The 13,958-nt window shown below is 38.2% G+C and overlaps 1 protein-coding gene across 1 annotated transcript in view; it reads right to left on the bottom strand.

Moving 5' to 3' along the window:
- Positions 1 to 2,918: 2,918 nt before the first annotated feature.
- Positions 2,919 to 13,958, bottom strand: part of LOC134799023 (uncharacterized) — a 36,037-nt gene continuing 24,997 nt past the window's right edge. The window contains exons 12-14 of the mRNA XM_063771445.1: positions 10,586 to 10,874; positions 4,033 to 4,044; positions 2,919 to 3,016 (exon numbers count right to left, since the gene is read on the bottom strand). Of these exons, the coding sequence (XP_063627515.1) occupies positions 2,919 to 3,016; positions 4,033 to 4,044; positions 10,586 to 10,874 (399 nt within the window). The remainder of the gene's footprint in view (positions 3,017 to 4,032; positions 4,045 to 10,585; positions 10,875 to 13,958) is intronic.

Below are 13,958 nucleotides of genomic sequence, written 5' to 3'. Positions count from 1 at the left end.
AACTATTTCACCTACTACAGGCTGTGATAGATACCCAATAAATATGTAAATTGAATTTTGGGTGAAGATATTAATAAAATGATCACTGCTATTAAAATATTGTTTCTGCTCTACAACTACATTATTTCAATTACAGAGGTAATAAGTAAGACTCGTTTCAATAATAGAGGTAAAAAGAAGAGCAAAAATAACGGATTTTTTTTAGCACAGTGTCAATTATAGAGGTCTTAGTTGCGATGTGGTCAATTACAGATGCAACATTACGAAAATAACTAAAATCTAAATTGCAATTATAGAGGTTCCAAAATTTCAATTATAGAGGCCTTGGGGACTCAAGGGACCGGGACCGGACTTTTGGTTGCAATTATTGAGGTTTTCTATTTATCCAGGTGCCAATTAACCAGGTTTCACTGTATTTTATTTTATCATTTTTGAACTCGGGTTCCTTTTTTTTTATAAAAGTTTTTATACATATATAAATTTAATTAAGTAAGAAAATCATGTAATATCCCGAATTAAATGTAGTTAATTCGAAGAACATGCTGACTTCGTCATTTCATTACCCTGCCATCCACATCAGTGCAAATCCTGGCCATCAGCCCCAACTTATGTCTATACGTGCAGACATGGCTAATGATCCTACTGAATTGTACTGATACTCAATTTATTAACGGCTACAAATATAATGACCACCAAAAAATACTTTGGTACTAAATAAAAAAATCATGCTTACCAAAAAAAATTACTGAACACCAAAATAATAAGGCCTAAAAATACAAAAGTACCGCCGTTTTAATTACGACTGCACTTCAAATACCGAATATAATGAATGATCACCAAAAATCATTAATGATCATTGGTGATTGGTGAAAAAATCGCATTAATTTGCTCTTCAAGATTTGGATCTTGAAGAGCAAATTAATGCGATTTTTTCACTTAATTAAACCACTATGATTACCAAAAATGTATACATATTACCAAATAAAGTAAAATGATGCCAAAATTACTAGCTCCTCCCGCTCAACCCCCCGTATCCCGCACCGCATACCTACCTAACCTAACCTACTTTTCTAGTAACATACTGAAATGCTACTAGAAAAGTAGGTTAGGTTAGGTTTGAACTGCTATCAGTTAAGTGGGTTAGGTTAGCACTGCGACCCTTACAGAAACGAAATGTTACTATAAAATGTAGGTTAGGTTAGGTTTGAACTGCGACCTTTACAGAATGGAAATGCTACTATAAAAGTGGGTTAGGTTAGGTTAGAACTGCGATCCTCACAGAACCGAACTGCTATCAGATAAGTGAATTAGGTTAGGTTAGAACTGCGACCCTTACAGAAACGAAATGCTACTAAAAAGTGGGTTAGGTTAGGTTTGAACTGCGACCCTTACAGAAACGAAATGCTAGTAGAAAAGTGGGTTAGGTTAGGTTGGAACTGCGACCCTTATAGAAACTAAATGCTACTAGAAATGTGGGTTAGGTTAGGTTTGAACTGCGACCCTTACAGAAACGAAATGCTACTAGAAAAGTGGGTTAGGTTAGGTTTGAACTGCGACCCTCACAGAAATGAAATGCTACTAGAAAAGTAGGGTACCTTAGGTTTGAACTGCGACCGTTACCGAAACGAAATGCTACTAGAAAAGTGGGTTAGGTTAGGCAAACAAAATCAAATCCAAATGAATGTTATTAAATATTTATCATCCAAAATCATCATTTAAAAGTCAATTCTACCAGTAAACATAAGAAAACAACTCAAAATTTGCATTTGATTACTTTGCCTCACATGTGAATAAAATATAAATAACACTTGCACTGCGTGAGTTATCAAATCCGCTGCAGACTTTTCTTGGTGTGACTATCAGTTTTTGAAGTGCAAAGTAAGCCTTTCCGAGCTGGTGCGGTGAAAAATAAATTGTCTCTCACTAAGCATTTATCATATTGTCGTCTGACACAGATACCATCCGCAGACTTTTCATTTAACTCTAAAATAAAAGTCAGCTTGTAATTAACATCTTTATTTAAAAAACGTGTCAACTTACAAAATCGAAGGTACACTAAAAACGTTGTCGACAACATCTGGAATCGGAAAATGCCGGCATATGACGGCTTAGCCCCTTTTATAATGGACGGATTTTCCTACTTCATCAATTTGAGGTTCCTAATTTTACACGATGAATTACTTAAAACCAGCGCACTTTGTCGCATAATAAACAGGCAGATACTTATATAGACATTTCTTAAACATAGTAATAAGCACAATAACAATGTTAATAGCCAACTGTTTTATATTTGCCTTTGGGGCTATTCATAAATTACGTCATTTCAAATTAGGGGGGGGGGGGGGGGGGGGCTGGACATCGGATGACGGTAGCATGACGTAGGAGGAAACGGGTCATTCGAAGCATGATTTTTGGATGATTTTAGAAGGGGGGGGGGTCAAAAATCGATGACGTAATTTATGGACAGCCCCTTTGGTAAAACTACATAACACTACACTCTAGTTTCGGCTTCGGAGCACAACTGAACTTTGATAGCAGATATTTTACTTCGTCGATTGCACAACGCCATCGGTATTATTAAAGTTTGAACCAGAAAGCCCTGCTCCTTTATCGACCGAGTCGGCAGCGGCGTACTGTGCTTAGATTCAATGCAGTCGTGTATATGTCGGCATAGGCCCGTAGACGGAATTAGCACATTGATCTTACCACAGAGACAGAATCTCAAGATATATGCAACAACTCTCTGGAGTGTGTTAGTGTCAGTGACAGTGAGTGTGTAGCGTCTTTGGAGCTGATTGAATGAACTGTGCAATAAGAGTAAAGACCGCTCACTTGGACCTAGACAATGCTTGATCTCATATAAAAAAATAAAAAATAAATAAATAATATTAGACTGCAGTATTTAACAAATGTAGACTTTAATTAGTAATGTCCTCCGCGGACGAGTCCTGATCTTCGTGGTACGCCCCGCTGGCGTCCTGCGGCCGGCACTGGCCCTTGTTCATTATTGTGAGATCTGAAAATATAATAATATTTACAATTAAAGCTTGTCTTAGAAAAAAATGTCGTCCATATTTTAAAAGGCTAAGTTGACAGTTGTGTGTAAAAAAGGCCTGTTTTTTAAATTCTTTATAAAAAGAAAAAATCTTAGGTAAGTATGTTTAAATTATCTTGGTCTTTGACGGCGTGTCAGGGGTCCAAACTTGGGGTTTGCTAACGAGCTCAGCATAGGTATTAGATGTAAAATTAAAGTTGAACTGGGGTGGGCAACGTCTGCCGCATGCCGAGTGAGCTGTGAGCCAAGACCGCTGCTACACTACAGAGTGGCAGCCCTGCTCAAAACAATACAAGAATCTGGCAGACCTATAGTAAGTTCGCATTTATAGTCTACCTAAATTATATAGATAAGATATATTACACATGTTTATACTTTTAGGTAATTTAATACCAAATAATATGGAAAAATATGAGTATGTATTTCATTTATAGAGAAACTAATGAAATACTTGATAAACTTTGAAAATGAAAAAACACTGAACTGAATTGATTAAATATGAACCGTGTGATTGCGAGTAGGCAATACAAGTCGTTTATATATTAACCGTTACCGAAATAACTGGATATAACAGATTATTTTCACATAACTTCAAAACCGGTTATTGGAAAATCGAAAAATCGGTTACGTTTATTTCCGGATACATATTTATTTATGCCATAATTCTATGGATGTTTATTCTACTGTCCGACTATAAAATCGGGGAATTTTTGTTATTTCTGTAAATACCAATTGTATTCCCCTTATTATTTTCACTTTTCTTCTGTTTTGTGTTTTAATGGAAAACAAAGAATTATACTTCTTTTTCCTTACACTGTACCCTTATTTTAGGACTGTTTTGATTACTTAATTTTATATGATTTTATTGTTATCAACCGAATCCGGTTACAACCGGTTATCGGCGCGAGCAACGGGCCCCTCGCCCAAACACACGTTGGTTGTTCTTGCACGTCTCTGGGTGCTAAATAGATACTTACCGTGTGGTAAATCTGAAAAAAAAATGTTGGTCATTACGTAAAAATTGTTATAAGAGCGTTTTCACACTCCGCAGCAGAATCGTTACCATGAGTTTGCTTCGTAAACGTTAGCGTCTAGCTAGTCTACGTAAATAACTGTCTATGTGTCGTAGGCCGATCGTAATGTTCCTGTGTAATGTTTTAACGATAGTCACATTAAACCAATATTTTTTTATTATTTATTTATTTATTTATTACGATCGGCCGCCGACATATGCATTTCGATTCTCGCTCGTATGTCGATATATAGAGATTATGTATTATCTAAAGTAGTTAAGTAAGGACTTGTCCGAGAACTAATAATCCCATCAAAAACATAAATTTATGTGAAATTTATGTGAAGTTCAATATTAAGAATATGCGTCGTTGTCGACTTCACCGGAAAAAGAATTGAGATCTATATGGGTGCCAAGTCCTAGTTCGCTTGGGGTGTAAATAAAATTCAGGATTTGACTTGGCTAGTTTTTACGTACACGCTATATTATTTTTGCCTATGTTACTTAAAAAAAATAGTTTGTTGGTATAAAAAGTTATTTCGTAGTCGACATTTAGCGTCAAGTAACGGAATTTATCAGTAGTGCTAGTTGACAATAGACGCTTCGCGGGACTTCTAATTTTGGGCAGTTTGCATCTGAAGCTTCCAAACGAACCTAACCTACCTACATATTGATTTAGTGTGACGTCCGTGAAAACATTACACTTTAAACTTTACACGTAAAACGGGGTGAGTAGGTTTCGCGGGGAGAGGTGGGTTATGAATGGGGAGAAAAGGTTTGAGAGGGGGGTGAGAAGGGATTTTAAGGCTACTGCTACAAAAATAATGTATTCCAATTTAAAATGGAGCTATAGTAATGCGCATAATAAAAAAAAATTGATCCAACAATCTTCCAAAATCGCTTTTTATTTAAACCCCTCTCACCCCAAATACGAGGCACTACGGGGTGAGATGGGTTTCCTCTTTATCGTCAAAGTTATGAAATGGTACTACCCAAAATAAAATAAAAACTAAAAAATACAAACGTCCGGAACACTTATCAAACATAAAAGTATCATTTTATAAACCTAAAAAAATAAAAATAAAGGAAAAACATTTTGTATTACTACTAGCGCCATATGTTAGAAAAAGTGTGAATTAAAATTCGTGCTAATGTACTATGTGCTAACAACAATGAATACAAAAAGGGTTAACATTTTGGATTTTGACGCTTCGCTTCGCTCGGTTTGATTCCCAATTTAGCAATTAAGTTTCTGTGAATACTGAAACATTCAATCTTGCTGTATATTCACTGCGGAGGTCAATTTACTCGTGTGTTCTGTTCTGTAACGCCGATGAACTGATCAGTCATGTTGTGTTAGCAAACTTAAATCGGGTATTTTCAGTTCGAGAAACAGTTTTAGTGTTACTATTGCTTGGAACTGCCAAAATTATAAATAAAGATAAGCATACATTAGGCCGTCTGTATCGGTCCTAGTTTGTTAATACAAACTTCAGTGATTTAGGACCGATACAGAGGGACTACAACCCGACTGCAACTTATATGGAAACTGCACGCCGAATGCACGCCAATTGCAACGTCGGCGTGCAGTTCAACAAAATGACCCAGAACCCTGGCAGTACCTAGTGGACTCAGGTTAGGTGCAACATAGGCACACGCTGTTTTAGTAATTCGACACGTCTTGATGAGCACTTGGGAGAGCAGTACGATAGAGCTGATGCTGAACCCTGGCTACCTAGTGGAACTCAGGTTTGGTGCAACATAGACACACACTGGGTTGGACATCCGACTCGTCATGATGATCACTTGGCAGAGCATTACCCAAGATAGCTGATGCTGAACCATGGCAGTACCTAATCATAATCATAATCATAAATTTATTTCATAGAATATGGTATGTACAATTTTGGTGTCGTTGTGTTTTGGTATAGAACAGCATATTCTGCCATCACTGGCGTAGAAATATATAAATAGGTGATGGAATACATTAACTACAAATACTCTGTATACCATAACATTAACAAGCAATAATAAAATATACATCATTCAATAAGACGTGTCAACAATAAGAAATAAATAAATACAAAAAAGAAGATTATTACACAAAATTCAAAATTAATAAATAATAAATGTCAGACTTCATTACAATTTAAAAATTCATGTATTTTATAGAAACATTTCTCCAGGAGCCATTCGGTTAATTTTCTTTTAAATTTTGACAAAGGCATTTCCTTAAACCGAGTCGGCAACTTATTATATATTACTATGCACATGTAAAACACATTTCTCTTACAACAATCTAAGCGAAATAATGGAGAGAAAAGTTTGTATTTGTATCTAGTGGGCCGTTGTGAGATCTCTGACTGCAATCTAAACAGTAGTGGATTATGTCTTACAAACAAACAAATCTCTTTTATATACATACATGCTACTGGTAATATCTTTAGCGAGTAAAATAGTGGTTTGCAGCTTTCCCGGTAGGGTACCCCGCAAATTGCCCTAATGCATTTTTTCTGTGCCTTAAAAATATCATAAATGTCAACTGAATTGCCCCATATTATCAGTCCATAGCTGAGAATGGATTGTATGTATCCATAATAGGCAGTAATAGCTGCTTTTTGGGAAATAACTTGTCTCAGTCGTCTTAGGGCAAATACGAAACGATCTATCTTATCGCATACATAACTAATGTGAGATTTCCAATTTAAATAAATATCCATTTGTATACCTAAAAATGCGATTGTATCGGCTTCCTCGATTTTATTATTTTCAAAGATAACATTTAGTGGGGTTGAATTAGTTTTGTACGTTCTAAATTGTAAAATTTTAGTCTTGCTTACGTTTATCTTAAGACAGTTTATTTGACAGCCATTGATGTATCTCCGTTAATGACATTTCAATTTTATTTCTTAAAGAGACCATGTCTTTGGCCTCAATGATTATTGTTGTATCATCAGCAAACAATATGAACTTATCATTGGAAACATTGGGTAAATCGTTGATATACAACAGGAAAAGGAGCGGGCCAAGAATGCTTCCCTGCGGGACGCCGTTTTTAGGGTTCCGTACCCAAAGGGTAAAACGGGACCCTATTACTAAGACTTCGCTGTCCGTCCGTCCGTCCGTCCGTCCGTCTGTCACCAGGCCGTATCTCACGAACCGTGATAGCTAGACAGTTGAAATTTTCACAGATGATGTATTTCTGTTGCCGCTATAACAACAAATACTAAAAACAGAATAAAATAAAGATTTAAATGGGGCTCCCATACAACAAACGTGATTTTTGACCAAAGTTAAGCAACGTCAGGAGTGGTCAGTACTTGGATGGGTGACCGTTATTTTTTGTTTTTTTTTGTTTTTTTTTTTTTGCATTATGGTACGGAACTCTTCGTGCGCGAGTCCGACTCGCACTTGCCCGGTTTTTTATTTAGTCTGTAAGAAGATGTGTAAGTCTTTTTCAACGGATTCTTTTGGTTTCGGTCAACATTAGATATTTCCACACATTGCTTGCGATTTTGGAGATAGCTTTCGAACCACTCGTACGCTTTTCCCCTTATGCCGTATCTGTCCATCTTATGCAAAAGTATCTTGTGGTTTACTAAGTCAAAAGCTTTTGACATATCAAGAAAAATAGTGGCTATAGGCTTTTTCTTATTAATAGCTTCAGTGACGTGTTTAATGAGATGAAAGCATGCTAAGGAGGTAGAGCTATTTTTCTTAAATCCAAATTGTTCGGGCTTTAGAATATTATGTTTTGTGACGAAGTTATCCAATCTTTTATACATAATTTTTTCAAACACTTTGCTAATGATAGGAATGAGCGTAATTGGTCTGTAATTGTTTAAATCTTTGTGGTCACCTTTTTTATGTAGGGGTTTAACTACAGATATTTTTAAAGCTTGGGGAAACGTGCCTTCCACCAAAGACAAATTAATTAGATGACTTAGTGGTTTACAAATAATATATCCACAGGTTTTAAGTATTTTGGTACTAATTGCATCGTATCCCACTGCATTGGTATTTTTTAGATTATTTATTATGGTTAGAACCTCCTTAGGGTCAGTTGGTGACAGAAACATACTATACGGGTTATTAAAGGTGCCTGTCAAGGTTTTGAAATCGGTGTTGGCATTGTTATTTTTATTACTTATGTCTATAAAATAATTATTAAAAGTATCACAGATTTCCTCAGGTTTGAAATTGTCTTATTGTTGTAAACTATGTTATCGATAGTAACTAGGTTAGCTGGTTCTACAACATTATTTTTAATTGTGTCCCAAGCAGCTTTAGATTTGTTCTTGCTATTTTGAATGTACCTATTATTGTTTATTTGTTGAGAGGTTGATATACATTTTTTTAGCAGATTGGAGTATTTCAAGTACCTAATTTTGTTTACCTTTTTGTTACTTCCAAAATTTTTATATTTTAAATATAGCTGCTAGTGGAGCTCGGGTTTAAATATAACATATGCACACGCTGTCTTGGTCATCCGACTCGTCTTGATAAGCACTTAGGAGAGTAGTACCCAAGACAGCGCTGATGCTGAACCCTGGCTGTACCTAGTGGAACTCAGGTTTGGTGCAACATAGGCACACGCTGTTTTAGTCATTCGACACGTCTTGATGGGCATTTGGGGGAGCAGTACCCAAGATAGAGCTGATGAGCTGATGCTAAACCCTGGCTGTACCTTAGTAGAACTCAGGTTTGGTGCAACATAGATACACGCTGTTTTGGTCACCTCACTCGTCTTGATGAGCACTTAAGAGAGCAAATTATACATAAGTTTATGTGCGGAGCAGCATGATTACCTACCGCCAGTAGGTGTCCAGACGGGATAGTTTTACGCTCAATTGTGTGGTGTGGACGCATAAATAAATTCAAGGACATTGGCTCGCTAACCCAACATTATGTAGAAAAGCCAGTCGGCTTCCTTACAAAAGTACCTACTGGGCGACCGTGTAGGATGTAATAAGCGCTTATGAAATTGTATATTACGTGTGGATGATACTGGCAATTTGATTTTGTCGTCTGGACACGTTTTTAATGGACAAAGTAAAAGCTGTAACAGACAGTCGTACCGGACAGCGACCGGGGTCCAATTAGTAGGTATATTTCTTTCTTGATCTCACTTATAGCTGCGTCCTTAACGGACTTATTACGTACCCACTCGATCGAACATGGAACAAGCCTCGGACTGTACCAAAGTCCGCGGTCCGGTACGTTTAGGTAGAAAAACTCCGTACAGTCTCCGCGAGCCCTTACAAAGCTCTGCTTTTTGCTAGTTATATACACCGTTCAGTTTTTATACAATTTGATTTTGTCGTCTGGACACGTTTTTAATGGACAAAGTAAAAGCTGTAACAGACAGTCGTACCGGACAGCGACCGGGGTCCAATTAGTAGGTATATTTCTTTCTTGATCTCACTTATAGCTGCGTCCTTAACGGACTTATTACGTACCCACTCGATCGAACATGGAACAAGCCTCGGACTGTACCAAAGTCCGCGGTCCGGTACGTTTAGGTAGAAAAACTCCGCGACAGTCTCCGCGAGCCCTTACAAAGCTCTGCTTTTTGCTAGTTATATACACCGTTCAGTTTTTATACGTAAAAATAAAATGTTATCGAGGTTTGAATTTCAGTTTTGACCCTACTCACCCCATTTTACGGTGCCTACTTACCTAGGTAAGGCCCTACTGGGCCTAAAATTTTTAAACTAGGTACCTACTCCTAGTTTCGGAGATAATGCGGGGGGAATGGTAATTTCTTGGCTATTTTCTTAATTAACTTCGAGCCTATGTATTTTAAAATTATAAAAATAACATGCCCATCTTTAGGTCACTAATTTACATATGTGTACCAAATTTCAACTTAATTGGTCCAGTAGGTAGTTTCCGAGAAAATAGGCTGTGACAGACGGACAGACAGACAGAAAGACGCACGAGTGATTCTATAAGGGTTCCGTTTTTTCCTTTTGAGGTACGGAACCCTAAAAAATACCCGTGGACCCTACTGTGGTTCAAAGCAGTGGTATCACGGTTAAAGCGCGCGCGGATGGTGGTGTGGTAAAAAAAATAGTATAAATTAATAAAACAGCAAACCATGGTCACCCTCAGACAACCATCACGTTTACACCATTGAGCGCATTAACAATTTGCTTTCGGCAATTTGCAATTTGCCTTCAGCAATTTACAAACGAGAAGCCGTTTGTAAATAGACGACGCCGTTTGACATATAGATAGATAGATAATAAAATAAACGTTCATAAGAATAATAGATATTCAGCCAGGGCCGATTTTACTATGCATTCCGGCCAGGTCCATTGGAAATAAATCATGGCTATATTTTATTCTTAAAAGCATTTTATCAGTCAAAACCTTTGTGACAGAATTTATGTTGACCTGTTGTTACTTATGACCTGACTAAGAAGGTATAACACCCCTCCCATTGCGTCGGGGGTTAAAAATAAACTTGATGCATAAACGAGCCGCCCCAATAGCAGCCGCGCTTGTGTACACACCGTGGAGTACCCAGGTCAGAGGGATGTTGCGAGAACCGGACACGTCGAAGTACTTGATGTTCCAGGGGATGTTACTGGACACGTGATCAAGAAGGAAGTGCTCCCGCCACCTGGGCTCGCGCGGCTGCGACATGAGGAACCAGCCGGAGGTCTTGTTCCACACCACGGTATACTCCGTCCAGACGTCACGGCCGCGGAGCCCGAAGGGGTTATCGATCTCCTTCGGCGGCGGGTGCTCGTTCTCCCACAACCTGCACTTTAACCGGCCCCAGAAGCCGTTGAGGACCACCTGGAATACGACCGATCAACTGTTTATCATAACCATCACGTTGCGCACTTCGAAATATTGATATCAAATGTTTTACCATCGTTGTAAGGTAAATAAAAATATGTAGTAGATTATTAACCAAGACATGAAATACACTTATTTCAGTTAAAGTAGTCTGGCGCCAATAGTCCGAAACTGATATATAACATAACGGTAAAAAATATATCAAGTAGGTAACCAAAGATTAATAGGTATTATGGAAGATGGAACACTGGACGTTTTATGACAAAAAAATTGTAACAAGGAAGTTAAAAATAGTGAATGGATCGCAAAATAATCTATAATAGAAAAACCGACTTATTTCAAATAGTTATTTGTTTTGCAAGAGGGCAAAGTTGTTGTTTAATCGCTCGTGCTACCCGAGCAAAAGAGAATTTTTAAAATTGAATTGGTTCGAAAAGTGGCATCTTGCGAGGGTTTCAAAGCAAGAGTGAAACGTGAAACACAAAACTTTTCACTACACCAACACGAAAAAATATTAGGTTAGTAAGTACCTAAGTAACTGTAAGATATCAAACAAAATCAAATCCAAATGAACGTCATTAAATATTTATAATTCAAAATCATCATTTAAAAGTCAATTCTACCAGCTAACATAGTAACTAGTACGGAAACATCTCTAAGTTTGCACTCAAAAGTTCTGTAAGTATTTGATCTTGCTATCCGAGTTACTTTGCATCAGATAGGTAGTACATTAACTTTCGCACAAACTGGCCTCAAACAAGAGCAATCGCAAAATATCTGAGATAAATCCTACATTTAATTTTTTTTACAACTTGTTATAAGCGATAAGTATTATGACTTTATCTATCTCTAAATTTAATATCATTTTATTTCAATAAATTAACTTAAATAACATAAATACCTATAACCTAACTTTACTAAAACTACAAATAAATACAGCACAATACATTAATTAGTCAAAATAATAATAATTTAGGGCAGCTTGTGGCGAGCTGTTGGGGAGTAACGACCCCACGGACCCGAGTGCTCCCGAGAGTCGGTCAGGGTCTCCGTCTCCGGCGTGTCTTCGTTGATCGGAGTGGACCCCAAGGGGACCCGCAGGACTCTCAGCTCTGGCTTGCCTTCATTGGCCGTCCAGAGAGGAGTCGCTAGAGCTATATGCTCCAGGGGTGGAAGTGAAAGATGCATAAGACGCGAGTTGGCGCAGTAGCTGGTAACAGCCACTGGGTAGAAAGCGGCGCACACCTCTCGACACCCCTGAGCCGCTCACACCGGTGTTGCCCCTGGTCGTCTTTACGACGGCAGTTTCAGGGGCCCATCTAGTAAGCGGCGAGTCACCACCTGCCTCGATAACGTGTACTAACATTATTATGGCAGGTGTCCGGACCTCTCAGCAATAGCCCAATCTTTTGACCAGCCAAAATTCATCACCATAACCAGCAGTTTTCTCCACTATATTTACAATAGCCCCTAGGCCTGTTGAGACCGATTTACGGGTATCTATTTGTACCCGTGAATGGGTTCTAGCAGGTGTATTACATAACAGCAAACTTCTCCAAAGGGCCTCTACGTGTTGGATCTGTATCCCCACGCATGCCTATCAAATGACCGGGATGTATATACCCGTGAGTTTAGAAGAGAGACAAATTATTATAATAATATTATATTATCGCATCGCAGCGCCGGGCCGTGCTCGCCGACGTCACCATCCCCCATGATGAGAATCTCGTGAAGGCCGAGAAGGACAAGTCCAGCTAGTACCTAGACTTAGCTCACGAGATTACCGCCATGTGGGATGTTGACTCGACGATCATTGTTCCGATAGTTGTGTCAGCGAACGGTCTCATAGCGAAGAGTCTCGACCAACACCTAGAGAGACTCTCGCTGGGTGGTTGGATCAAGGGTCAGATGCAGAAGACGGTAATTTTGGACACGGCGTGTATAGTACGTCGGTTCCTCACTCTGCGGCCCTGACCACCGGCAGCTTGGGCCAAGCCCCGCTGCCGGCGGCAATCTAGGTTAGGTTTTTTATAATGTGTTTATATGTATTTTTTATTGTTTTGTAAGTGTTTTTATATTTTACTTTTATATTCGTATTATAAATAACCTAACTTAAGAGGAGAAATAAATAAGGAGAATTATAATAAGACTTGTTATAATCCCATCACGTATTTTATTTTTGTATTACATATGGGCATCACATTTCCTAATACGTCCATGGACTGATGAGTTCACTGAGTAAATTCCGCGTTATAATAAGGGCACTAAATAATAGTAGGTACTAGGTACAGAAGATTTACTCTCTAACAAAACGCGTCTGTTACGATTAGGACAGATATTACCGCTAGGTGGCGACAGCGCTACGCGCGGCTTATGGCTAGCCACCAAAATGAGAGTTTCCGTGATCAAGATTTTCACTAGATGGTAGCACCGTGACGAGAGGTCTTTTTGATAGCTGCTGTCAAAATCCACCAATAAAAAAAACATGGTTAAACATGATTGGTGGATTATGACAGCTAGACCTCTCGGCACGGTGCTGTCATCTAGTGAAAAACTCGATCGCGGAAACCCTCATTGGTGTGGGACGGATGTACTTCTAGCTACCTGTTGCAAAGCGACGAAATCGCGGAGTGAGCCACGCCTGATAAGGGTTATTACAGCTCCAAATGCGTCATTCAAGTCCCGTTGTGCAATTAATAATGTTTAAAAATCGTGAAAGTTTAAATCAGTGTTTGACAAATGTATTTTTTAAGTCTTGACTTGAGGTTAACTGTCATTAGTATGAAATGCACTGTGGTTGTGACTAATATAGCAATTTTAAACTATAAACTAGTCGGTTTTTTTTATAAATGATTATTTGCTGCACGTTTATTGCCAAATTTTGTTTACAGTTTTGGTTTTTCTATGACTATGACGCCTATGACATATGAAATAGACTCCAATCAGTTACGCAAAGAGATAAATAAAACACGGCCGTATTCAAACCATACTTATAAAATGTCACGACATAGTGTGTGTGTAGCTGTCACTTTTGACACGGACTGCTCGGTATCGTATCGCTGTGACATATATCTTGTAAGC

This window comes from Cydia splendana, chromosome 17 (genome assembly GCF_910591565.1).
Source record: "Cydia splendana chromosome 17, ilCydSple1.2, whole genome shotgun sequence".
NCBI classification, from domain to species: Eukaryota; Metazoa; Arthropoda; class Insecta; order Lepidoptera; family Tortricidae; genus Cydia; species Cydia splendana.
This window is presented reverse-complemented; position numbering and strand designations above follow the sequence as displayed.